Source organism: Meleagris gallopavo, chromosome Z, assembly GCF_905368555.1.
Source record: "Meleagris gallopavo chromosome Z, MGAL_WU_HG_1.1, whole genome shotgun sequence".
NCBI classification, from domain to species: Eukaryota; Metazoa; Chordata; class Aves; order Galliformes; family Phasianidae; genus Meleagris; species Meleagris gallopavo.
Window position 1 is genome coordinate 1,400,936 of NC_139435.1, and position 27,422 is coordinate 1,428,357.

Consider the following 27,422-nt stretch of genomic DNA (forward strand, 5'->3'; position numbering starts at 1 on the left):
AAAAATAATTAAAAAAAAAAAAAAAAAAGGCAAAAGGGAACGACGGAGCCGCGGCGGTGCGGGTGCGAGTGCGGGGAGCGAAAAAAAAAAAAAAAAAAAAAAAAAAAGGAGGAGGAGGAGGAGGAGAAAGAGGAGGGGAGGACAAATAATAACCGAGAAAAGCCGGAGCGGCTGCGGGAGAGAGGTAGGGGTGCGGGGAGGCCGCGCTTCACTCTGCGCTCCGTTTTCTCTCCTTCGCAGCGGCGGAGCGCCGCGGGGACGTCGGGCGGCGGCGACGGGCGGAGCGCAGAAGGAGCTCCGCGGAGACGCGATGCTGCTCCGCTCCGCGGGACCGCGACGAACGAGCCGAGGCCGCTCCGCACGTAGGGCCGCCGGGCTCCTTTTTTAATCTCATTTTTTCATCCTTTTTCTTTTTAAGTCTTTTTTTAATAATTATTATTTTTTATTTTTTTAACTTCTCCCCTTCCCCTTCTTCCCTTCTCCCCCCCCTCAACTCTCTCCCCCGCCCCGTCCCTTTGCCTCGCCCTTCTCCATTTTTCCGCCCCTCTCCCTTTCCTAGCGCGGCGCGTTGATGGGAGCTGCAGCCCCCGGCAGCCCCAGGACTCCCCCCGGCTCTGTGCTTTCTCCGCACCCGCGCAAGGCCATCCCTCCCCCCGCGATGCGCCGCGGAGCCGCGCTCTGAAACCGCGCCTACTTCTCCCGTTTTCCCCTTTTTCTCTCCTTTTTCTAAAGGAGAGCGGCACCCTCGGGTTTTTCTCTTTCCCCCCCCCCCCACACTTTTTTTTCCCTTTTCACCTCGCGCAGCGCGGGCAACCCTTGCGCTGCTTACTCCTCTCTCCCCCGCCCAAGTAAAGCGCTGTGAAACCGCGCCGCTTTCTACCATTTTTTTCCCCCTCTTTTTCTCCTCCATTTTTTTAGTAAAGGAGAGTGGCATCCCCGAACTCTCCTCTTACTTCCCCGTTTTTTTTCCACTTCACCTCGCAGCGCGGTCACCCCTTGCGCTGCCCACCTCCACGCAAAGTGCTGTAGAACTGCGCTGATCCCTTTTTTTTCTCCCCCATTTTTATCTTTTCGTATTTTTAAAGGCGAGCAGCACCCTCACCCCGAGCGCTTTCCCCCCCGTTTTTTTTTCCTTTCACCTCGCGCAGCGCGAGCACCCCTCACGCTGCGCACCCCCCCCCGCCATCAAAGCCCGGAGCCTGGCGCATGCCCCAGCCCGGCCGGGCCCCCGCCCCGCTCGCCGCTGCCCCCCGCCTCGCCCCGGCTGCCGGCCCCTTCATGCTCGGCGCACGCCATGCCCGTGCCGTAGCCGGGGGCCCATCCTCACGTCCCGCATGTTCAGGACCAAACGCTCGCTCCTCGTCCGACGGCTCTGGCGGAGCCGCGCACCCGGCGGCGGAGAGGAGGAGACGGGCGACGGCGGATCGCCGGCCGAGCCTCGGCCGCAGTCATGCGGCGGGGGGGGCCGGGGGTGCTGCCCGGCCAAATCCCCCCGCGGGGGCGGCCGGGGGGCGGCGGAGGGCGAGCTGAAGGCGCTGACCCACGCCGTGCTGAAGCGCTGCAAGGAGCGGCAGCTGGAGGGGCTGCTGCGCGCCGTCGAGTCCCGCGGGGCGGCCCGCACCCCGTGCGTGCTGCTGCCGGCGCGCGGAGAGGCGCGGTTGGGCGCGCAGCGGGACGCGCTGCCCGCGCTGCTGTGCCGGGTGTTCCGCTGGCCCGAGATGCGGCACGGCGCGCCCCTCAAGAGGCTCCGCGGCTGCTGCCAGGCCGACAGCGCGGCGTCCACCGAGCTCGTCTGCTGCAACCCGCACCACCTCAGCCGCCTCTGCGAGCTCGGTACGGGGCGGAGGGGGAGGGGGGTGACATGGGGATGGGGTGAGGATGAGGGTGGTAGTGATGTGGGGACGGGGTGAGGATGGGGGTCGCAGTGATGTGGGGATGGGGTGTGATGGGGTGAGGATGGGGATGGAAGTGGCAGCGATGTGGGGATGGGGTGGGGATGGGGATGGAGTATGTCCTAGAGATGGCATTAGGTTGGGATGGGGCTGGAGTCTCTCCTAGGGCTGGGGATAGGGATGGAGATGGTAGTGATGTGGGGATGGGGATGGAGGTGGTGATGGAGATGGAGTATGTCCTAGGGATGGCATTACATTGGGATGGAGCTGAAGATTATGGCATGGAGCTGGGGATGGAGTACGTCCTAGGGATGGAGTACGTCCTAGGGATGGAGTACGTCCTAGGGATGGGGTATTTGTCCTAGGGATGGGGTTTAATGGGGTGGGAATGGAGGTAGTGATGGGAATGGGGATAGTGATATGGGGCTGAAGCTGAAGTACGTCCTAGAGGTGGCATTACATTGGGAAGGGGCTGAAGTATGTCCTAAGGATGGGAAATGTCCTAGGTTTAGAGTTTAATGGGGTGAGAATGGACGTAGTGATGGGGGTGGAGTATGTCCTAGGGATGGCGTTACATTGAGATGGGGCTGGAGATAGTGATATAAGTGATAAGGGGCTTGGGATAGAGTATGTTCTAGGGATGGGACATAATGGGGTGGGAACACAGGTAGTGAAATGGAGATGGGGATGGAGGTAATGATGGGGATGAGACCGGAGGTTGAGGTGGGGATGGAGTATGTCCTGGGGATAGGGATAGGGATGGAGGTGGTAGTGATATGGGGATGATGGGGTATGATGGGGTGGAGATGGGGGTGGAGGTAGTAGTAAGGGTGGGACTGGAGATACTGATGGGAATGGCATATATCCTAGGGTTGGGGGTGGAGGTAGTGATGTGGGGCTAGAGCTGGGATATATGCTAGGGGTTGGGTATGTCCTAGGGATAGGGATGATGGGGTAGTGATATGGGGCTGGAGCTGGGATATGTCCTAGGGATGGCTTATGTCCTAGGAATGGGATATAGTGGGAATGATGGGACTGGGTTGTGATGGGGCTGGAACTAGGGCTGGGGTATGGCCTGGGGATGAAGGTGGTAGTGATGTGGGGATGGGGTGTGGCCTGAGGGTGGAGATGGAGGTAGTGGGATGGGGTCAGGAATGAGCTATGGCCTGGAGCTGGGCTATGGCCTGGGGTATGGGGTTGGAGGTAGGGATGTTGGTCTGAGAATGGGAATGGAGGTAGTGACAGGGGGCTGGGGTCAGGGATGGGGATGGGGTTGCAGGTGGAGGTGGGGATGGAAGTTCGGATGGGGATGTGGGGGGTAGAGATGCAACCAACTTTTTTTCCCTTTGAAACCCAGTATCAATTCTTAGCCCCTTTGAGGTGTGGGGATGTGGGAAGGCAGTGGGAAAGGGGGATGTAATCAACTTGTTCCCTCTGAATAGTGATAGTAATGGTAATATAATAATTATATAAAAAATCCCCATCTCCAGAAAACTTTGAAATGTGGGAATGGGGATGCAGCCAACTTTTTCCTCCAAAAACAAACAAAAAAACCCCATAAGAATGATAATCCTCAATCCCCCACAAACTTGAGGATGTGAGGATGGGATTATGGATGGAGGTGGGGATGTAGGAATGTGTGGGGAATGCAGCCAACATTTTCCCCCTAAAAACCCAAGAGAAACGATAATTCTTAAGCCCCCAAACTTGCGGCTGAGGGGTTGGAGGTGGGGATGTGGGGGATGGGGATGCAGCTGACTTATTCACCCTGAAGACCCGATTAAAAAAGTGCAGTTCTCAACCCCCACGAACTGGGGAGGTGGGAATGGGTTCGAGGATCATAGAATGGTTCGAGTTGGAAGTGACCTTTAAGATCATCTATTTCCAACCCCCTACTATAGGCAAAGATGCAACCAGTGTAAAAATAATTACAATTCTACCCCCCCCCCCCACACACACAAACACAATCACCAAATAGAAAGCCGAAACAACCTGGCGACATAGGAGTGGTGTCAGGGATGTGGGGAAGGAGATGGGGATGTATGAATGAGATCAGGAATACAGCCAATCCCCCCCAGCTAAAAAAAAAAACGAACTAAATCCCAACTCCCCATGTGGGGTTGTGGGAATGGGGGATCCCTCTGCCCCCAACCCCCGAACTCTTCGCAGTACATTTTTTTTTTTCTCTTGTTTTCCCCCCTTTTTCGGTGCCCCCCCCGTCTCCGCGCCCCCCGCAGACGCGCGGCAGCGCCGGCGCCAGCGCCGCTTTGTTTACCCGACGGCCGCCCCGTCCCGTCCCGTCCCGCCCGGCGCAGCGCCGGGAATGCCGCTATCGCAGCGCCTATCGCCTATCGCCTGTCGCTCTGTTTGTTCTTTCTCATGGCACGGCTTTTCATTCTCTCGGCTTTTTTTTTTTTTTTTTTTTTTTTCTTTCCTCCTTGCAGAGTCGCCCCCTCCGCCCTACTCCAGATATCCCATGGATTTCCTCAAGCCGACGGGTGAGTGCGGATCGTGCGTGCCCTGGGATGGAGGGGGGAGGAGGAGGAGGAGGGGGAGGAGGGCTAAATGGGTTAAAGTGGGGGGAAAACGGATTGTAAGTGAGGGAAAGATGAGTTGGAAATGGGGATAAGCGTGTCAAAAATGAGAAGTGGGTAAAAGAAGGGGGGAGATGGGGGTTAAAAACGGAGAAAACTGATTAAAAGATGGCTGATTAAAAGACAGGTTAAAAGTGAAGGGAAACGGGTTAAAATGGAGGAAAATGATTAGAATGAGGGGGAAGGGGTTAAAATGCAGACAAACAGGTTAAAATGGAGGAAAACGGGTTGAAATGGGGAAAAGTGGGTTAAAAATGGGAATTAGTGGGTTAAAATGGGAGAAACAGGTGACAGGTTTTAAAGAAAAGTAGGGAAAACTGATTAAAATACGGGAAAATCAGTAAAAAATATTAATAAACAGTTTAAAGGGGTGGTGGAAGGAATCGGTTAAAAATGGAGAAAAGTGATAAAAAATGCAGGAAACTGGGTTAAAAAGGGGGGAAACAGGATTAAAAATGGGGATAAACAGGTAACAGATAAAAAATGGGGGAATATTGATTAAAAGTGGGAATAAGAGAGTTAAAAAAATGGGAGAAAACAGGCTGAAAATGGAGATAAACATGTTAAAAATGGGAGAAAGCAGGTTGAGGATGGAGATAAATGAGTTAAAAATGGGGGAAAGTTGATTAAAAGTGGAGATAAATGAGGTAAAATGGGGGAAAACAGATGAAAGATGGGTATGAGCGGGTTAAAATGGAGGGAGAAGAGCCATTTCTGGTCAGAAGCGTGGGGAAGGCAGCACTGCCTTTGTCACCACGATGTCTTTGGGGCTGCTGTGGGACCTTGGCTGCCCCCCAAGCAATGGGGCGGGAGGAATTTGGGATACGTGGTGATGGCTGTGGCTCGCAATGAGATGTGACACATGGGCTGGAGGAGGCGTGCGGGGCTGAGGGGCCATAATCCTGTGCTGTGGGCTTGGGAAAATGAGGAAAGGTTGCCAGAGAGAGTCTGGAAAATGTTTTTTTTTTTTTGCAGCACCGTGTTGGTCGTGGTTGGGTGTTGGGGTGGCAGAGGAACCCCACCTGGGTTTGGCAACAGCAGTTCTGTGTCAGCTCCTGCTTGGCAGCGCGTGGGGCTGAGCAGGGGAGGGCTGGGAGTGGAGGGAGCCTGGGGGAAACCCACATCCCCATGTCCCCACATCCCTCTGTCCTTAAAGATGAGTGTGGCTGCTCAGTGTCCCTGTGGTGATGCCCCTTGGCGGAGCGATCCCAAGATGTGTTTTCAGAGGGCGGTGCTGGGTTTTTGTTATGGTTTTGCCTGGAGTTTGTAGGGTTTATTGCCTTTTTTTTTTTTTTTTTTTTTTTTTTCCCTTTTGGCCAGAAGAGCAGTTTCCCTGCAATCACTGCTCTGCACTTCCCTGCAATCACTGCTCCGCACTTTTGGGGCCTGGCTGCTGGAGTCGAGATGAGCCCCATGGGATTGATTGGAATTGGCCTTTTCATTTTCAATTGTTTTCTGAGAAAATGAATGGAGGAAGCCCCAGTGTCATGGTGACCTGGGTCCCGTGGTGGGGTCTCATCCTGCCCTATAGCACCGATGATTTTTCCACTCTGTGAGGCTCTAGGAGCAGTGCAGAACTGGGGGAAGGAGTGCTGCTGCTGTTGGGTTGCTGAGCACGGGATGTTTTGCTGTGGGGTGAAAAAACACAAGGGGAAGGCGTGTGGGTTAGTGGAAGAGGGGATGACGGGAGGCTCGGCATCCCATGCCTTGAGGCCTCTGGGATTTGTGGTTTTGAGACAAAGTGGTGTGATTTCGCCTGGATAAGGAGATGCTCCCCCTAGAAGCGTGTGATATCTGTGCCCTTTCCTTGGTAACCTTTGTTTCTCCCCATCCGTGGGATTAAACTCTGCAGACTGCTCTGCCCCAGTGGGCAGAAGGGTTAATGCTGGGATCAGTCCATTAGCGGGGTTGAACTGTCCCGCCTGCCTCCACCAGGGCCTCGAACACAGCAGCCCGGCGACATATTTATTCATTAGCAAGTGTTGACATAAGGTAGCAAAATGTGTGTAAACAGCGAAGCCGCAGAGCAGGAATGTGCCATTTCGAAAGGAAAAGTGATGCAGATCGGCCAATAGGAAGTGATTAACGCTGCCAATCGGAAGCACGGCAGCAACTGGGTTACTCACCAAAAAGCCCTCTTTTTTTTTTTTTTTTTTTTTTTTTTTTTCTTTTCCCTTTTGGAAGAAAAGCCCATTTGGCAGTTGAACTGTGACCGCGGGGCACGTGGAGCTCACGGTGTGTCAGTGCAGGTGGTTGGGGTTTCCTCTGCAGCTTGGCTTGCACCGAGCTGTGAGATTTTGTGTCCCAGCATCTGTTTGTCCGCGTGGTCCTCCCTGTGTTCCCACCTTGACGTTGAGGTTTTTGGGTTAGGTCAGTGAGTGGTGGCGGGACAGTGCAATGCTGTTGAGCTGGTGTGTCTTTGGATGCTGTGTGGGACCTTGGGTTGGAGCAGTGCCTTCTTTGGTCATTGGGCAATCGGATGTTGGATGTCCACTGGGCACTGGAAAAAGCAGCATTGTCTGTGGAGGTGGGAACGTGCTCCCAGCATTTCTCCATCGTAGAATCACTGAGGTTGGAAAGACCTCTGAGGTCAAGGCCGGCCTTTGACCCAAGCCCATCCTGCTCATTGAGGCTGGAAAGAGCTCCAAGGTCATGAATTCCACCGTACCATGATAACGGTGATGGAAATATGGAGCTCTGCATGCCCCATGCGAGGCAACACGGCTTCTGGTGGAGGTCTCCACTACATTGTGGGATTGCCACATTCTTGGAAGTGGTGGAAGTTCTGAGAGGCCCATGTCATTGGCTTGAGGAGAGCAGGGCTGGGGTTTGTGCGTTGGGGTTGCAGGGTGGATGTGATGTTAGTGCACTTTGGCTGTTGTCCACACATCTCAGGGTTGGTCTACATGATCGCTTGTAACCCAAGTCATTCTCTGCTTCTCTACAGCTTTGCATAGAACAAGAGCTGTGTTAGAGGTGAGATGAGCAGTAGTGCCCACAGGTAATCTAGGCCAGTACTTGGTCCCATCCTTAGGTGGGACAGGAGCTGCTGGGATGTTGGCAGTGCCCCCATGTATAGATGGGAGCTGGAGGTTGGGTAAGCTCTGGGTAAGAGCTGGCACCTTGCAAGAGTGGGATCTGAGAGCTGTAAAGCATTGAGTCCCATCGGGGACCTGTGGGATGGTCCTATGTGTGGACCACATCTGGAACCCAAGCAGCTGAAGTTGTCTCAGAGACACAGCTCAGGGAATCTTCTCTCTGAGTTGGAAAGGGTTAAATAAAAGGGGGGGAAGAAAAAAAAAACCAAATTTCTTTAAAGAACAGCAAACACTTCAAGGCATTTAGAGAGTGTATAGTGTGCAGTGTTTCACAAGTAAGTCCATTTCCTGTCTCCTCTATTGTTTTCAGCGTGATTAAGTGTATCCTGTTAAGCTGTATATTCCTGTGAGGGCTGCAACTTCACTCTGATAAAAGGAGGTTATGCACACAGTGTTGTTTTTTTTTTTTTTAATTTCATTGAGATTTCAGGGATGAAGTCTGGAGAAGTGACTTATCAGTAGGAAGAGAGCTGGGCTCTCTTTCTTGGTGGTCCTTGTGTTCAGATAGAGCAGCGAGCAAAGGGATGTCATTAGGAATGTCACCCTGATGAGGCCAGATTCCTCCAGCAACCTGCCAAAGAACTGGACGATCTGTGATGGCCCTTGCAACCCAATATTTTGCGATTCCATGATCTTACAGAGCCCTTCCAACTCATCGTTTTGTGATTCCATGATCTTACAGAGCCCTTCCAGCCCAGCCATTCTAGGATTCTAAGAACGGTGGATTTGATTTTTCTTGCTTTCATCGCCTTTCAGGCATAGTGTTGCCTTGGGGTTGTGTCACCCTTGGTTGTGATGAAAAAGCTGTAGCATCAGGGGACTGGTGTTGGCTGTTGTCACCTGGAGCAAGGAGAGGAGATGCTTGAATGGCTGGGGATGGGGAGGTCCAAAACCTTGGGGATGGAGAGGTCCAAAACCCATGCAGTGCAGCACGGGCTCAGACCAATGAGCCATCTCCCTTTCAGTTCCCACTTTGGCAAGTCCAGGTGGTGACTACTTCGGTGCACAAAGCCACAATTTTGGCAGCTCCATCGCGAGGGCAGCCCCATGTCCTACCCTGGTGACTCAGATGGAGAGGTGGCCGCCAGTCTGTCATTTGTTGCTGCTCTGTAATCAGCACGAGGCCAGTGATTAAGTGCTGTGCAGAGTCTTGATTGAGGTGATGAGTTAGGGTGGATGCCTCTTGATGAACTGCCGTGTCTGTGCAGCCAATTAGTAATCGCTTCCTGTTGAACGCTTCGGAATGTGCATGCTGCTTGCAGCTTTGCTTGGAGTCTGCAAAGTAATTCATGTACACTGATTACTTCTTCTTTCCCTCTGTTGCAGCAGGTTGTCCAGACTCTGTGCCTTCCTCCACTGAAACAGGGGGAACTAATTGTCTAGCCCCTGGGGGGCTCTCAGGTAAGACATTTCTCCTTGACCCTACTTGTTTGTGTCTGCTCGTGTCCCGTCGGGTCCCTTGGCCAAGAGTTTTGGGGGTATGTCTTGTTGGGAAAACTGTGCTTTGAAGGAGAATTTGGTTTAATTTCACGTGCAGAGGATGTGTTGAAATGTCGGGGAAAGCTGCCTGTCCCCAGAAGTTGGCGTTTCCTTTGAATTCCAGCCTCAAGCCCCATTGATTTCGGAGCGAGGTGTGTTGGAAGGCTGAATGGTGTTGGCGTTGCTTTGGTCAGGTGCATGTGTTTTCGGAGCAGTGTGGTGGTCCCTTGCAGAAAGGGGTGGTGTCGTTTGCCTGGCAGTGGTGGCACTGTCCCTGTGACAAGAACCACACCTGGGCACTGCCTTGGGCTCTGCTCATTGGGGTTCCAGCACCCAATTCTTCATGCATCTTTACAGACGGCGTTGAGTTTTTCTTGTTTCGTGGGGGTGGCTCTGGGGGATGTGGCGGGCACCTCCTCCAGCTTGCAGGCGCCATCATGCAGTGTGTTTTTTAGAATGGTTTCCCTAACCCTCCTTGGTTTTTCCCAATGTGCAAAGCCCCCAGCACCCCATTTCCCTCCCACGTCTGTGGTTGGACTCTACGCATTGACGTTGGCCAGGATTAAAGCAGTTGTGCTGAATGTCTGACACCGTGTACCTGCATGTCCTCGCTGTGTTGGAAGGTGCTTCCTTTCTCGGGATCTCTCTCTGATTTACGATTTGTGGAGCACTGATGCACCACGTTGCCCCGAGATGGGATTCCAGAAACACGTCGGCTGTGCGCGCGTGGGGCCGTCCCTCTCTCCAGGAATGGCTTTTGGTGTGGATGTCTTTAAGCCGGCCCTGTTTGTTTTTCTTTGGGTGTAATGTATACCCCGGCTGTTATTTGAGAGGGGAGCATATTGTTTGTCCAAGGGCCCTAATGAGAATTAATCAAACGGGAGGGAGAGGGAATGGAGCAACTTGTCATTTTTAGCATTGGGCTTTCCTTTTTTTTTTTTTTTTTTTTTTTTTTTCCTGCATTGGAGCCTCTAGCTTTAGGGAAGAAAAAAGAGTCTGGAAAAAGAAAGGAGACGAGAAGCAAAACAACACAATAAGGATGTTGTTAGATAGCTTTGTTTTGGTTGTTGATTTTTTTTTTTTTTTTCCTTTTTCCTCCTGAAATGTGCCTGTTGCAGAGGGGAGGAGAGAGCTCAGTTCCACAGGATACCACATGAAATAAGCAGAGGAAGCACTCGCTTTTAGCAGGGGGCTTTCTGCAAGGGCCGGCGATTGATAACATCTCGTCTGGCTGCTCTGTGCTGGAGGGAAGGAGGGAGGGGGCCTGGGCTGCAGGAAATCACCCGGCGTGCTCCCCAGGGCTGGCGGGGGGGGAGTGGGATGCTCTGGGGTTGTGATGAACAAACCCCAAAGGAAGGCTCCTTCCCCACCCCCATCAAGTGCAGTTGTTTTTTTATATTCCTCATGGTTGGATTTATTATTATTTTTTTAAATCTAAGGTTTCCTCCCCACCAAAAAAGCCTGGAAACAGACCCTTTTATGATCATTGCTCACTCTTCTCCCTCCACAAATGTAATTGTAGCCATTGAGCTTAATGAGGAGCTGATAGGAGAGTTCACTCACGGAGGGACATGGTTACCTACACAGGCCATGAAACAAAGCCGAGTGCCTCCACATGAAAGAGCATTTGTTTTGCATTTGCTCTGATTTACTGGCATCTCCGCTCCACGCACAGAAGTGTAGCACTGAAAATTCCCAACTGGAGGGACCCAGTCGAGAAAGGAAAATAAACGCTGCTTGCGGCAATTCTCTAAAGCCAACTTACTCCTTTTTTCTTTTTTCTTTCTCTTTTTTCTTTTTTTTTTCTTTCTTTTTTCTTTTTTCTCTTTCTTTTTTCTTTCTTTCTTTTTTTCTTTTCCTTTTTTTTTTCCTTTTCTTTTTTTATTTTCCTGGCATATTTAAATTAGCAGAAGAGTGTGTTTGAAGGGAGGGGACATTAATGAGTCAGGGCATTCTCGGAGCTCTTTAGGGCAGGCGTGGGTTGCAGGTTCCTTATGGAGAAATGCATCCTCCTCTGCTCTTGGAGATCCCAGAGCTTGTGATGCCCTTACAATGGGGAGCTTTCATAAAAGTGATGAAAACCCATTTCTGTGGGTTTGGAAGCTGGGCCAGTAGGGATGTGATGGAGGGATGCAGCTTTGCAGCGTCATGAATGCAAGGACCAAGTTGGATATAGCTGGGGAGCAGTTGGGTAATGATTGGATACCAAGTTGAGTACCAGTTGCCTACCAAATTGGGCACCAGTTGTGTACCAGTTGAGTAGAAGTTGAGTACTGGTTGAGTACTAAGTTGGGTAACTGTTGAGTGGAAGTTGGATACCACTAGGGCAGCACATTAGGTACCAAGGTGGGTACCAGTTGGGTACAAAGCTAGGTGTCAGTTCAGTACCACTGGGTACCAATTGGGTACCAGTTGCATACCAAATTCGATAGCCGTTGGGTACCAGTGACTGGCAGCAGATGAGTGGCCACATGCTGAACCACAAACGAATGGGTGGAAAGCTCAGTTTGCTCTCCTACCAGGTGGAGTTGTGTTTTCATGTTGTCAGCAGCAGCGTGGAAAGGGACAGAGTGCGAGGGGTGGGGACAAAGGGAGGGGACACGGCCACATGATGCCACCGTGACCTTGTTGGCGTCAGTTGTAAATGAGGGGGAAAAAGAAAGAGAAAAAGAGGGTGGGGATGAGATTTGTTCCAGAGGTCAGAACCAGAGGAGAGAAGCTGTGGAACGTGCGTGTGGCATGACTGGGCATTGTGCAGCATCAGTGTACCCATGTCCCTTCATGTTGACCCATGGCACAGCCCTGGCTCTTCCACTCTCCAGCCCTTGTCCCCCACTGTGCTGCTTTGTATGGGACTTCCCTCTCTTTTTTTCTTCTCTCTATTTTTATGGTTAGTCCTTGCGTTGCCCATCGGATGGTTGTTCTAGATGGTCTTCAGGATCCCTTCCAACCCAAACCTTTTCTGGGTGCTCCAAGCTCTCTGTCATGTTGACACAGAGAGAAAATATCCCACTGGGGATAAAAATAATTCCTGCAAACAGGAGGCAGAGGGTAGCTCTTCCTGGGTTTGGAGCTCACAGATGGGTTTGGTTAGTGCTCTGCTTCCAAACAGAGCACGTGGGGGTGGCTCTGGGGGATGTGATGGGCACAACACCCTAGAAGCCCCAGTCCCAGTGGGGAGGTCCCAGCGCAGGGGCAGGATCTCCATGGGATATGTTGGAGGAGATGGGAACCAACCAGTGAAGGCTGGAGGCAGGGAGCAGACTTTGCATGGTCTGATGGAGCACTTCCTTCAGATCTGCTCCGTCTTGGCGGCATGCGACTGAGTGACATTTCATTATGGGATGGCAGGCAGGCCTGGAATGTTGCACTATGCCTCTGATCCCCACTGGTATCTGCTCTCAGGGAGCAGCACCTTGCCCAGACCCGCAGCTATCCGCCAGCGGTCCTACGTAGCTCCGGTCCCCCCTTCCACCTCCCCCAACACAGGCTTTATGGCCTCCTGTGAAATGCCTTTATTTACAAACGGGCATCCTATTATAATCTGGAATTGAGACATCTTCCTGTGCAGCTTGGGTTGTATATTTGTCCCAAGGATAAACAATTGCTTGGAATTTTTTTTTTCTAATTTTTTTTTTTGTTGTTTGAGTGGGGGAGGAGTCACTCATTCTTGATTTATTTGTGAGCTTACATCCTCCTTTTAAATTTCCTTTTTTTTTTTTTTTTTTTTTTTGACTGCATCCAATTCTGCACAAAGCTGCTGCACCCTTTCCTCCTGAGCCTCCCAGCAGAGCGTGGCCCCCATGCTGCAGGGCGGAGGTTATCAGGGGTTAATGCAGGATGACAGTGCTGGAGCCGGCGTGCTGCAGGCTGCCTGCCAGGCGAGGAGCCTCGGGCTGCTCAGCATCAGCTGACCGCGGCACCGCCGGCCTGGCACCGACTGTTCCTCTGCTCCGGGGGGAATTCGGGGGGGTTCTATGGGGCGCTCAGCCTGTAGGAGCCCAAAGGTGATCAGCACCCGTTGGGAGAAGGGAAGTGTTGTGGGGATGTGGGCAGTGGACATGGTGGGGGTGGGTCAACAGTTGGACTTGATGGTCTTGGAGGTCTTTTCTAACTCTTAACGATTTTGTAGTTCTGCTTAGGGACATTGTCAGTGGGTATGAAAGTGGTGGGTTAGTAGTTGGGCTTTGGGATCTTGGAGGCCTTTTCCACCTTTACTGGCTTTATGAGTCTGTGATTGTATGAGTGGGCATGGTGGTGATGAGTTGAGAGTTGGACTTCTTGGAAGTCTTTTCCAATCTTAATGATTCTATAACCCTCTGAGTGGGCATGGTTGGGATGGGTCAGTGGTTGGACTTGATGGTCTTAGAGGTCTTTCTCAGCCCTAGTGATTAGGATACTCCCTCAGATGTTCTCCCAGGATGGGTTAAAAGCCAAAGGATGGCAGTGCATCATCCCATCCCACTTCCCAATTACATGATGCCTTGGGGGTGGTCTGCACTAAGTTGCAGGAGGAATCCCACAGCGAGCAGTGTTGCAGCCCCTTATCTTGTTTGCTCTCACTGCAACAAAGGGATTTGAGTTTTTGGGGTGTTTCCCAGCCCCTCGTGGTGCCAGTGTGGTACTAATGGTTTGATGGTTAGACTTGTCATCTCGGAGGTCTTTTCCAAAATCTGTGATTCTGTGAGTGAGCATGGTGGGGGTGAGTTGACAGTTGGACTTGATGGTCCTATTGGTGTTTTCAAACCTTAATGATTAGAATCATAGAATCACGGAATTGTTCAGGTTGGAAAAGACCTTAAAATCCAACTGCAGCCTAACCATCCTACCCTAACTCTAACAACCCTCTGTTAAATCATGTCCCTGTGCAGATTCTGTGATTCTACGTGGCTTTGGGGCTGTTGAGTTTTCTCCTGTAGCCTGGAGCTTTTGAGGGAAGGAAAGAAGGTAGAAAAGTGGATTTGGAAGCGTGGAGCCAGGGAGGGGTGTGTGCCTGCACTGGCAAGCAACCCAAACCACTCTTTGCTTGCAAAATAAAATGTCCCAATGAGCGCCGGAAACCCGATCGTTGGGGACATTGAAACCGAGACAGGACACAAACACTCATACGGGGCAGGAGCCATTCCATCCCCACTATCTGCGTGCAGGTGTCAGTTACACTATGGGAACAGTGACATTAACCCCACGCACCGACCCGCCATGGGTCACTGGGACTACACCTCCAAACGCCAGCACTGCAAGCATGGTGTTTGGGCGTGCATGGCAAATGCAGGGCCACGGGGACACACTGAGGTCCCCAAACCCCCCCTTTGGCACAGGGCAGATGTTGGGAGCCAGGCCCTGTGCGGTGCCAACCCCCAGCAGATTGAATGACCCACGCCGCAGCCTGGCTGCCCGCCCACTGTCACAAAGGAGCTTCCTTCCCAGTTTATTTTCAGCGCTGGGATATTATTAACCGCTGAGGCACGGTCTCCGTTTTAGTGTCCCTGTGCAAAAAAAAAAAAAAAAAAAAAAAAAAAATCCAGTTTGCTTGTACAGCCTTCTTGTCCAAATCCCATTGGTTTGTCCCCGAATGGCCGCTGGCTGCTCTTTAGGAATAGGGTGGCACTGGGAATACCACCCTGTCTGCCCTTCTCTCCCATTGCTTCTTGTTTTTGTTTTTTCTTTTTTTTCACTGGTTTTTGGGTTGCCGTTGAAGTGCGTGATGATAACTTTCACCCTGTTAACGAACAGGAAACATTGGGACAGGACAGGAAATTACATCAGGCTTTAGGTGAAAAGAGCCAAGAAAGGGGAAAGGAAAAAAAACGCAAGAAAACAGCTCTGTTAGTGAGGGGAAGAAAGTGCCAAGGAGGAGGAGAAAGGAGAGGGAAGCAGAGAAGGAGGGACGCAGCCCTACGGAGCGCAGCTTGCAGCCGGAGCGCTCTTGTTTTATTTTCATTCTGTTGAAAAATATTTTACTAGCGGGGTCACCCCTGCCTGAGTGCTCCACTTCAGTGCACTGAGAAATCGTTTCATGGCTGCTCTCAGCTTCCTTCCCCAAACGGTGAGGCTGGGGAAGCGCTTGGCTCGGAGGCGCGTTTTGGTTTGGCTGCTCAGCTCTCCAAACTGGTCCCCACCCAGTGTCATTATCTTGGTTTTAACTTGCAAAAAGTAAGAAAAAAAAATAAAATAGGGAGCAGCTTGGTAAGAACTGGCTCAGCCCTTCTCTACCCTTCTTACTCCCTAGGATCCATCATCGCTCCGGGTCAATGAAGTTGAGTACATGGTGTTGGAGGATGTTGGGGTGAACCTGGGAGTGGAGATGAGCTCCTTCCCTTGTGTCCCTCATCTCAGCTCATTGGGGGAATCAGCACCTAATTTCTTGCTCTTTTTCCCCCCTTCATCTCCTCTCCCAGTTTCTGAAACCTGCTGTCCATTTTTCCCCATTTTCTCCTCAATCTTTTCTCCTGCTTTCCCATCCTCAATGTCCCATCACTGTCCCAGCTCATGAGCACCCATAACCACCTTGGAAATGGAGTGGGGCATCCGGCGTGTGTCACAACCCTTTTCTTGACAGCCTCCGTCCCTGCAGGTGTTTGAGAACTGATGGGGGTGGTTTGGGGTTAGGCTTTAGCATCTCACAGGTCTTTTCCAACCTTCGTGATTCGGTGATTCTATGACTTTCATTGACTTTTTAGGGTGGAGCACAACTCTTCATGATTTTCCAAGACATTCTCTTTGCACAGGGCAGGTGGGGAAGTAGATTTCTCTCCCCAAAAAATGGCTCCGGCTGCTGGGCCGTTGGAGCATTGTTGCAAGCATATCCGTGGATATGTACATAATAAGGAAGCTGGAGGTGATGAATAGTAATTTTCTTTCTGAATAGGTTCTGTTTGTAGGAATGCCAGCGCTGATTCAATGAGTGCCGGCTCACGGCAGAGTGCCTTGTGGCCACGTGGCTCTGTGGGTTGCAGCTGCCACATATCCCATCCCATCCCCTCCATCCCAAATCTCCCAGATCCCCATTTTTAAGGCTGAGAAACGCCGTTTTGGGGAGGTGAGGGAAGTTCAAACACCTTCTGCTTTTACAGCCAGGGGAGTTGGCTCTTGCTCCGTTGATTCGTGCTGATGAAACCAATGGCGCTGCCTTCGGAATGCTACAAATTCCTGGGATGTGCCACTGGTGGGAAGGTCCTGGTTGCTGCATAGGGAAGCTCCATAGGCTGTGGAGTCCTGTGGGGTTGCTGCACTCTCAATTTGTGGGGCAGGGGACTGAATAACGCCATAAAGCCATCCTGTGAGCAGGAATCGGATAGCAGTAGTTTTATTTGGAAAAGGAGCAGGGAGCTGAGGTTACATCACTGTGTTTGAAGCAATGGATTCGTTTTCTTTGGAAGCTGGGCCGAGACGCTGGAGCTCACGAGAAGGAACAAACCCATAAATCTTCACGCCCAGAGCCCTGCGGGTTCGCTGTGCTTTGTCACAGTCCCACAAGAGCCAGCGTGGAAAATGTGTCGTGGTGTCACCGCTGTCACCTGCGGCTTGTGGCGTGGGAGGAGCAGGTTTGGGGCTGGGAGGTTGGAACGGTGCATGGGATGTGGGGACAGGTGGCTCCGGTGCCGCTGTGCTGCTGGGCAAATCTACCTCCAGCATGGGGCAAGCAGCTGTTGGGGTTCTTCACCTGGGGGCAAGCAGGTTTTGGGGGGTTCCACCCATGAGCAAGCAATTTGGGGGGGGGGGGTCTTCATCCATGAGTAAGCGGTTTTGGGGGTTTTTCACCCCTGGGTGCTTCGTGGCTTGGGACAAGCCGCTGGCCCCATCCATGCCAACCAGGGGTGCCAGCTCCACCACAGCGCCAGGAGGGTTAATTACTTAACGAACGTAATATTCTCTCTAATTGCTCCGCATTATTAATCCCAAGCAAAGCGAGAGGCGCAGGGAGGGCTGCACGGCCGGGCAGCTCCCGCCTTGGCAGCTCCAGCCAAGAACCCTTCATCGGCCCTCGGTCTCTTTGTTGGCCAACCTGGCAGTTCCATGCCGGTCCGTCCGTCTGTCCATCCATCCCCATGCCCCAGCTCCATTGAGCACCAGGGCTGTGCCACGTGCTCCTAGGAGCGGCCGTGATTAGATTACGGAGGCAGACAGCAGTAATGATTAACTCGCTCCGTCTGCGCGCTGTCTCCAGTCTGGCGCGGGGTGCTTTTCCCCCTCGCAGGGCCCTGGCCCCGCGGCGGCGATGGAGCTGTAAAGCCAGCCGGGAGGAATGAGGGGGGAGAGGGCCGCTCTGCAGTGGATCCGGGAATGGAATTTATTGGCAGGAATGCAGTAAATGCTCCAAATGCCAGCCCCGCTCCACCGTTTTCATAATGGTTACGCAGTGGGGCCGGCGGGGGCACGGCGGCGTGAAAAGGACTTTTGTTCCGTGTTTCCATGTTTTGCAAAAGCCTCTCCCTGCCCTCTAGGAAGGAACGCGGCGCAGGGTGGGTGGTGGGCTTCTTAATTCTTTTTTTTTTTTTTTTAATTTTTTTTTTTAAGGGAAACGTCTGTTTTTGCTCTTGCAATAACGCTGGGGAGAGCTGCAGGTCAGCGTGCTGTGGGGAGGGGATCTATTTTTTTCTTCTGTGGTTGCAATGGGATGCCGTGTGTGTGTGTGTATGTGTGTGTGTGTACCTGTGTGTAGTACACTCAGGAACAGATCCCAGCACACATCTGGGCGCTGGGTATCTGTGTGGAAATAGTGCCCTGCTCTGCTCTGGGTTTAGGAGGGCTTCTACAGCCCTTCTAGCATGCAGCCTGCAGAGCTTCATGTTGTCAGTGAGGGGATGACACATGGGCAGCTACCGTATCCCCACACTGGAACCCAGTTCCCCAAATTGTGGGTCATGGTTGGGTTGGTGGTGATGGGTTGGGGTTGGGCTGGGTGATCTTAGTGGTCTTTTCCAACCTTAATAGTTCTGTGATCTGGGAGAGCTGGGGGCTGTGCTGGGGAGGGCCATGACCTACCGAAGCTTTGGTGGCTGTGATTTATGTCTGTGCTGGAAGGATGATGGGCAGGGTGCTGTCACCAAGGCGGCAGTTCTGGCAAGCTTGGGGCTGGTTGGCCTAGTTGGAAGCCAGGAGCTCTTTGTGTGTTGGTTTCTCCTTTCTCTGAAGGTTGAGGTGCAGAAGGGGTGTGCCCTGCTGGATCCAGGCAGGGAGGTGTTGGCTCACCAACAGGATCTGGGGCCATTACTATCCCCCAGTGGTTGGTCTTTAAGGAAGGTGGGGATGTGGTACCTGGGGACATGATCAGTAGGCATGGTGGGGGTAGGTTGGGGTTGGGCTGGGGGATCTTGGAGATCTCCAACTTCAGTGGTTCTGTGATTCTATAATCACTGAGGTTTGCTGAAATCTCCCTTATTAGCATTAAAATGAGATCACACCTGCTTGTACAGAATGCACTGCCAGAGCATCCCGGAGCCCTCGGGATGCAGTAGGACACTTGTGGTGCCAATGGGGTCTTGGGAGGGCATTGCGTTAGGATGCAGTGCATGTCATTCTTTCGGCTTAAACTTCCTTGGGCATTCCTTCCTATCCCGGGGGTTGTCCCTGTCCCCATGGGGGGCCTCCTCCTTCTCACCCCATCTGGGCAGGTCTTGGCACGTGGCACAGGGGGAGGAGGGATTCCCATTCTTCTGCTTTGAGAAAAAGGAGCAAAGTTTCCCACACCTTTGAGGGGTGCAGCAGGAGAGGCAGATAAAGAAGGTTCTTTAAATTAAAACTTCAAAAATAATTAGGCTGACTGTATACTAAACAACAGCAAAGAGGCCCATTTACTGTAAATATTATGAATGGATTTGGCTGCCTTCTCCATCCCCGCCCTTCCTCTAAGGCTTTTCTCTGAGCTGAGTCGAAATTCGGCCTTCAGACAGCGCACTACTCTATAATTTGCATGGCTGATGAGGCCCTGAGCCTGGTGCAGAGGAAGCTGGAGTCAGCTGGCTCCGCTCTAACCGCTGCAGTCGGCAGACGGGCGCTTCTGGGGCGTGCATGGGGATTTTTTTCCCCTTGTGCTGCAGCAGGCTCAGCCCAGTGGCTTGAAAAGAAAATGGGCACAAAGAAGGGTTCTTCTCTTCTCGGGTAATTTTTATCCATGGTAATTGATTAATCACCGTAATTAGACAGTAGCAATGACTAATAGGATGTTTGTGAATCAGATTTCTGGGTTGGTGGACTCCGTGAACCCAGCAGTTTCACTTGTGTTCTTTCTTTGCTGTTCCATTAGTGTGCATTGCAAGGTTTGGTTTCTTCCGTCTGTGCTTGAATTAAGCCCCAATGTTTGGGGACAGGTTCCAGCTGGGCACCCCAGGAGAAGGGTGGCCCACAGTGCCCCTGCGTTAGGCTGGAAGCCATAGGAGATGTCCTTAGGGACCCACTCTTCCCTCTTCCCACCCCATTTTTGTCATGATTTCATGAAGGAGTTTTGCTGCCCTGATGAAGGTGATGGGATTTCTTGCATGGGTCTCCATGGGATGCCTGGAGTTCCCATGGGATATGGAACAGTGTGCTCCCATTACTGCATTGCACCCTGCTGAGTGAGTTCAAACCAAAAGCCTGGTTGGAAACATTGGGAAATCCCAAACTCTGTTCCACTTCTGTGAACAAAACCTGCATGGGTATGGATTTTGACACAAGGTTGACTTATTTTGCTGGGATCATGGAACCATTAAAGCATTTGGGTGTGCAGCTCTCTAATAAATTAAAGAAACCATTTTAAGGCTCTTTAGACGACACCATTGCTGTATAGGTTGTGTTGTAAGAACAGCCTAATTAGACAGAGACACAAATGTAAGGTCTAGCCTGTCTATCCGCAGATTAAGGGCTCCCTAAGCACCCACTGACACGATGGGCTGGAATGGTTCCTAAAGGGATGTCAGGGTCTACAGTGTCAGTAATCTGCAGATTAAGGGCTCCCAGGGCATCAGGTCTGACTGAGTGTTGTGGTGTTTTAGGGCCTCAACATGGTTCGTTGGATGGGAGCATCCCTGGGGAGTTGTCGCTGTGGAGTGGAACATGTGATGATCTCTCAGTTTGCCTTACAGAAACCATGCTAGCCATCAAAAGCAATGGAGCTGAGATAGAAAAGGGTTGGGGTGAACGTTCTCCTGGGCAGTGTCTGCCCACAAGCTCCAGGAAAGGCACAGAGACCCTTTTCTACAGTAGAGTGTGCCCTTTAATTTTGATTTCTCTTTACTCTAATAAGGTGTACCTGGAAATCTGTCTTTGAAGGACTTTTCTAGACTTTTGGGGTTTTTTTTGTTTGTTTGTTCCCCCACTCAAGGACCTTGTGAGTGACCTGAGAGAGTAGGAGGGAAGGCACATTGCCTGTTACCCTTGGCGTTGACTAGCTCTGGTCTTGCTTAGTGTTCTTCTTGTTTCAGTTCTTGGTGGGTTCCTGAAGAAGGGCTCTGCCAAATTCATCCTTTCTCCATCCCTACCATCTCAGTTAGGTATCTCCATCCTTTCCATCTTGGTGAGCATCAGAAAATGGGAGGACAGCCCAGCTCCTGGCTTACCAGTGCCACTTGAGGTCAGGCAAAGGGGATTATTGGGCACAGTGTGCTGAGCTCTATCTCAGCCTCAGTCCTGGCCAGACGACACATTGTGCTGACACCAGCCCAGCCCTTTTTTTTTTTTTTTAAGCTCGGATGCCCTCCGCATGTGCTGACATAAAGGAGGGGAAGCATTTGCTTCATCTGGTCTCAACACTATGTGCATGCGTTAATTTATCTGCTGCCGTTGTTCGTTCCCACTGGGATACTGGTCATGGGTATGGGGTCACCACCTAACTATTCCTGTTGGGTTACGGTCATGAGTATGGGGCCACCACCTACCAGTTCTCATTGGGTTATGGTTATGAGTATGGGGCCACCAGCTTCCATTTCCCATTGGGTTATGGTTATGAGTATGGGGCCATCAGCTTCCATTTCCCATTGGGTTATGGTTATGAGTATGGGGCCATCAGCTTCCATTTCCCATTGGGTTATGGTTATGAGTATGGGGCCACCAACTTCCATTTCCCATTGGGTTATGGTTATGAGTATGGGGCCACCACTGTGAGTTGGTTGGGTGAGGGTACCCCAAAATGGGCACCCTTTGTTCCCATGTCAGGGCTGGTGTTTGGTGGAAAATCCCAGCCCAGGCATCCCAGAGGAGTATGGGAGAGGAGGGGGTGTGGTGGCAGGAAGAGCATGGGAAGACCCTTGGGGGCACAGCTCTTCAGCTACGTCGATCAGTTCAAACACTTCTGCAGTTGGGTAATGTAATTAACACGTAGTGGTAACATCACTGGGAAAAGATCCAATTAGGGGCATTCAAAGTCCTAATCAGGAGAGGTGGTATTCCAATTCCAGATAGCAGTGACGATGGTGCAGATAGCTCCTGACTGGATCAGATGGGAGCAACTGGGAGGGCCTGCAGCCCAGCGTGTGCTCTGCTTGCTGTTTTCATTAGAAGTCGCTTGATTACAGGAAAACCTTTAGCTATGTCAAAACAAAACAAAGCAAAACAAAAGATCCCCTTCCCACCTCCCCCCGCTGGTGTTTGTGAACTTGGCACCGAGACAGGGCTGAGAGCTGGAAAGCTATGGAGGCTTTTGCTTCTCTGCCTCTGGGCTGCAAAAGTTGCTTTAATTTCCACCTAAATTCCCTCTTCTGAAATGAGCTAAGGAGTCTCAGTTCTTCCATGGTGAAAAAGAACTTTTTCTTCTTCCTCCCCTCATTTTCCATTATTATATTTGCTCTTTACAGTAAGTTTGCACAATGGCCTTGGTCCTGGTGGGGCCCCCAGGCAGCTGTCGTGCAGCCATAGAAAATAATAATAAACCACCAATAGCAGCGAATGGAGGGGCACTTAATAACGAAACAAGGGCATGCATGTTCCCAGCATTGAGCAGCAGCATTGTTTGATGGGATGTGGGAGTGCCTGGAGCTCACTGGGACTCTTCTAGGCATTTAGCTTCGAAGGGATGTGTGTGCTTTGAGGACCTTGTAAAAACTGTGGTTTTAACTGAATACAGGAATCCTAAAGAGCTGCTCAGCCTTTGGTATCCTGGCTGTACAGCAGCCATGGTGGTCTGAAGGAGATCTGGCCACAAATTTCCCAGGATTTTTTTTTTCCCCACTAATTTCTTATGATTTGGGGTTTTGTATTGAAAAGTTTCAAAGATTTTTCCCCCCCACAGATTTGCTAGGGTTTTTGTTTTTATGTTAGTTTGCAGTAGGGCTCACTGCTGAGAAAGGGCCTGGTTCCAGCCATGGCATTGGTTTTCTTGTGGTTGGTGGCATGGGACCATGAGATGAACTCAATGCGATGTCATGGGGTGTTTGAATCATAGAATCATTGAGGTTAGAGAAGAGATCAGGTGCAGCTGTGAACCTATCCCCACCATGCCCAAACACAGAATCATAGAATGAAGGTTGGAAAAGATCTCTTAAGATCAAGTCCAACCACTGACTCTCCCCATCTTGCCCACTCGTGGAGTCATAGCATCACTGAGACTGGGAAGATCTCTAAGGTCATCGAGTCTAATCATCAACCGGTCACGACTGTACCCCTGTGGTCAGAGAGACATGAAGCTTGCAGAAGACCTCTAAGGTCATCCATTCCAACTGCTGACCCATCACCACCATGCCCACTTACAGAATTTTCAGGGTTAGGAAAGACCACCAAGATCCCCAACCCCAGCCCACCCCCACCATGCCCACTGACTGTGCCATCAATTGCCACATCTCCACAGTTCTTGTCCAACTCCAGGGCCATTCTTACACCTTGCTACGCTCGTGGCCATTGCCACAGAGCAGAGGGAGCCTTCTGGGGAACAAATGTCTGTCAGCAGCACCACTGCATCATTTTTTCCTTCTTTCATATGACCTTCTCTTTCGCCCCGGTGACGCCATTGGCTTTTCCCATTCATTCATTCAGTGGGAAACACTGGTGCCAAGAAAAGAGGGGAGCAGGGAGGTCCCAGCGGTGGTGAAAAGCAGCACTGGTGGGGCTGGCAGAGGGCCTGGGCCTGTGTGATTCCCATGGCTGCTGGAGCAGACACCCAGCCAAGATTGGAGCCCGTGGGTGGAAGGCGCTGTGCCGTATTTACACCGCACGGTCCAGAATCGCGGATTACCTAAGCCTTGTCCGTGAGGTCTGCTCACCCCATGCCATTGAAAACCCGAGTGGGATTCATTCATGAGCTCCAGCCCTCCACAGAGCTCTGTTCATTCATCGCCAGGGCAGTTGGCTTTAGCTTTTTTTTTTTTTTTAGCTTTTTTTTTTTTTTTTTTTAATGCAATTAAATACCTCTTTGTACGTTGGGCTGAGCCGCTCGTTAAGGGGTCTTCTCAAACGCAAGCACAAACACGGGGTGAAAAAGGCCTTTCTGCCCCTCTCCTCCCCCCTCCTCTTGAAAGGGATGCTTTTATGTTAAAGAAAATAAACAGAGGGATTTTAGCAGGTCCAACGACTGCTGCAAAATTCCCTTCACTGCTGTAAAGCAGAATGCGTGCAAGCTGCAGGCACCAGTGGCTGCACTTACTATGGGGGGTAAAGGCAGGGGGGAGTTGGTGGGGGTTGGATTTTTATATTTATTTATTTTTACAACTTAGCTTTGCTTTCCTGACACTTTAAGCAAACAGCGAGTTAAAACATCTTAAAATATCAAATACAAAATGAAAAGAAAAAAAAAAATTAAAAACAAACCCACGGGGAGGGTGCGGCAAGGGAGAGTGAGGGGGGCACAGCAGCATTTACATCACCCCACATCGTTCTGTTTTGAGGGGGGAAGGTGTGGATAAACGCACTCTTGGGGTATTTCCCACTGCAGCCCCCCTGGCACACCTTCCTTTTGGGGCCATTAGCCCCCATGACTACCAGTGACTGCAGAACTCTGTTCCTTGCTGGCACTGAAATGAGGAAATGAGCATTGCACGACTGTGGCGCTGGAGCTGTGTTTTGTTGTTGTCTTTTTTTCTTGTTGTTTTTGATTATAAAGGTGGCTGTGCCGGAGGAGCAGCAAGAAGTCGTCAGTGAAAGACACAGAAAATACTGAAAATAGTGACATTGAGTCTTGGGGTGGGGTGTGAGGGAGGAGGGTGCTGCTGGGTCACCCCCATGCATTCCTGCAGCATGGTTGCATTTTGGTTTTTTTTTTCTTAAGTGCAATTATAGAGATGAATGGTTCCCAGGTCCCAACATGCCTGCAAGGACTGGGAGGGATTACAGAGCAGCACCGGGTGCGGATGCTGCATCAAGGAAAGGGGTTTGGTGCTGCTCAGCACCCCTGGCCCCCTCCCCTGGTACTGTAACCCCACTCCAGAGGATGGAGTGGAGATAAGGGCAAAGGGAACCAAGTTTTGGGTGGCTTTTGTTGCTTTTGAGGCTGTTTTTCTTAACAGCATGCAGCTTCTGACCTCCACCCCACTGCCTTCCATTAGGCCTTGGCCTGGGCTTCCCGGCTTTATGAAAGTCCCCATTGGGGCAGCTGAGCCCAGGGGTGGTGTCCTGTGAGCTGCTTTTGGAACTACGTCTTGCTTTATCACACTGGCTCTGCACAATGGATGGTGATTTGTTCATGGAGATGGGCTGTAAGGTGTTTGGTTGCACCACTGGTAGGCTCAGTGATCGTAAAATCATCAAAGAATGGTGGAGCCACAGAGCGGGGGGACCTTGAAGGTGACAGAACTAGAGAATGATTGGGTTGGAAGGGTCCTCGAAGATCACAGAACCAGAGAAATATTGGGTTGAAAGGGACATCAGAAATTATGGATTGATTGGGTTGGGTCGGAAGGGGTCTTAAAGACCCCCGAATTCCAACCCCTTGCCTTGAGTAGCACCATTTCCCCACCAGACCAGCTTGTCCAAGGCCCCATCCAGCCTGGCCATGGGCAACTCCAGGGTGCTGAGGTTGTCAGGGTGTGTGTGCACTGTGTATTGTGAACAGCTGGAGCTCATGACATTGCATCACTTTTGGATCAGAACGCCTCCTCAGTCCTCAATTTCTCCATCTTTTTGTCTCCCTGTAGATTCCCAAGTTGTTCAGGAGTCAGGGGATAACTCACACTGGTGCGTGGTGGCATACTGGGAAGAGAAGACACGCGTGGGTCGGCTGTATTCTGTCCAAGAGCCCTCCCTGGATATCTTCTATGATCTACCTCAGGGGAATGGCTTCTGCCTTGGGCAACTCAACTCGGACAACAGAAGCCAGCTCGTGCAGAAGGTGCGCAGCAAGATCGGGTACGGCATCCAGCTCACCAAGGAGGTGGACGGCGTGTGGGTCTACAACCGCAGCAGCTACCCCATCTTCATCAAGTCGGCCACACTGGACAACCCCGACTCCAGGACGTTGCTGGTGCACAAAGTGTTCCCGGGTTTTTCCATCAAGGCTTTTGATTACGAGAAGGCGTATAGCCTGCAGAGGCCGAATGACCACGAGTTCATGCAGCAGCCATGGACTGGATTTACCGTGCAGATCAGTTTTGTGAAGGGCTGGGGCCAGTGCTACACTAGACAGTTCATCAGCAGCTGCCCGTGCTGGTTAGAGGTTATTTTTAATAACCGATGACACGAGACGGAGCGGACTCATGACATTTATACTACTTTGCTGCTATTACTTCCTTCTGAGTGCTTGCTTTTCATGCAACCTTTTTGTTTTTGTTTCGTTTTGTTTGTTGTTTTTTTTTTTCTTCCCATTTTGAGAAATAGCTTAAGGATAGATTTTCGCCTGGGGATTTTGATAAATAGATGTATTTTTTAAAAGTGTGAACGACCAATAACTCAAGGGGAGAGTGCGTGGGGCAGGGAGAGATCACATATGATTATCATTTTCCAATTTCCGAAGGATTGTACTATGTGATGGATGAGTTGGGAGCCACTTGCTCTTGGTAGCGTGATGGGATCCCTGAATTTTTCACGCTCCCCAGTCCTAATGCTGGTGGCACCCAACCAATACGCCTCCCCAGCAGTGCTAACCCAACGTAGCCCCACCAGTGGTGCACAAACTTCCCGCCAGATCTTACTCCACCCGTGTCGTTTTTGCTGTTGAATTTTGCCGTTGGGCCGTTGCTGTTGTTGGGTTCACGTCCCGCCCATCCTTTCCATCCGCCCATCTTTCCACAGCGTTTTCTATCATCATGGATTGATACAAGAGGAGAAAATGGCAATGAAGAAACTGTGCATGGCCCGTGCTTTGCAGTTGGAGCTGAGATGTGATGTAAGACTAGAAAAAAAACAAAAAACAAAAAACAAAAAAACAAAAAAAAAAAAAAAAACCAAAAAAAAAAAAAAAACCAAAAAAAAAAACCAGAAAAAAAAACCACAAAGCAGAACAAAACAAAAACAAAACAAAAAAATGGGGAATAAAAAAGTGTTGAGGATAGTTGGTCTGTCGGAACCTGTTGGATCAGGTTACCCCAGTACCATCGTATCTGAAGACGCCGTTGTGCTTTCATTTCTTCTTGAATTCATACACACGTATGATACTTTTACACTGTTCTTAGCTCAGTGAGCATGTTTAGACCTTAACATAAGCTATTTTTCTAAATATAAAGGTTTAAATGAACAAGAGAGCATTCTCATCAGAACTTTGGCATCGTAGTGCTTTGGAAAGAAAACACACACAAAAAAAGAACTCCTTAAAAAAAAAACCTGAGATTTATCAAAGAAAAAAAAAATGTATTTTATGTTATATATAAATATATTATTACTTGTAAATACAAAGACGTTTTATAAGCATCATTATTTATGTATTGTGCAATGTGTATAAACGAGAAAAATAAGAGAAGATGCACTTTGCTTTAATATAAATGCAAATAACAAATGCCAAATTAAAAAAAAAAAAAATGAACACGAGATTGGTGTTTTTTTCTATGGGTGTTCTCATCCAGATGAATGTTTTTTTTTTTCTAAAGGATTCTATGTTCCATGAAAAAAATAAAAATGTACACTTAACCCTGCGTGCGGAGTGTCTTTGTTAAAGGTGGGGAGATGCAGCAGGAGGGGTATTCCTGTTGCTTGCCATTTCAGGTTGAGCTGACCCCCATGGCAGCAGCCCAGTGTTTATCCTATACCACCATCCTGTCCCTAAAATACAGTGGCTTTCATGCCAGCGTATCGTCTGGGTTGCTCCACAGGTCCATGGGTTTGACTGGAGCTCTGCATCACATCCAACGTGTCCTCAGCAGGAGAGAAGTTCCGTCAGCTGATGGAGCTCCTATGTTTGGTGAAGGCAAATTTCTGAGTGGAAACCACTGGCCCTGTGGAGCCTGGCTGCTTTAGAGAGGTGCAGCATCCGTATCTTGAATCCTACTGGCCTTCACGTGGTGGACCGATGTGGTAGAGGATGAGTC

General features: G+C 50.6%; 1 protein-coding gene across 2 annotated transcripts; it reads left to right on the forward strand.

The window, feature by feature from the left end:
- On the forward strand, positions 1-27,024 carry SMAD7 (SMAD family member 7). 2 transcript variants are annotated; one of them, XM_085213201.1, is made up of 5 exons: positions 1-62; positions 241-1,833; positions 4,337-4,390; positions 8,911-8,985; positions 25,101-27,024. In XM_085213201.1, the coding sequence occupies exons 2-5, from the start codon at positions 1,335-1,337 to the stop codon at positions 25,637-25,639; spliced, it is 1,167 nt and encodes a 388-aa protein (XP_085069327.1). In that variant the 5' UTR covers positions 1-62; positions 241-1,334; the 3' UTR covers positions 25,640-27,024. The 2 variants fall into 2 exon arrangements, with proteins under 2 accessions (XP_085069327.1, XP_085069328.1); XM_085213202.1 differs by lacking the exon at positions 1-62 and having other exon boundaries at positions 75-1,833; positions 8,914-8,985.
- Positions 27,025-27,422: the final 398 nt, after the last annotated feature.

Coding starts and splice junctions, on each gene's coding strand:
- SMAD7 (XM_085213201.1), top strand. CDS start 1,335: ATGTTCAGGACCAAACGCTCGCTCCTCGTCCGACGGCTCTGGCGGAGC. Junction 1,834..4,336: donor CAGCCGCCTCTGCGAGCTCG/GTACGGGGCGGA, acceptor TCCTCCTTGCAG/AGTCGCCCCCTCCGCCCTAC. Junction 4,391..8,910: donor GGATTTCCTCAAGCCGACGG/GTGAGTGCGGAT, acceptor CCTCTGTTGCAG/CAGGTTGTCCAGACTCTGTG.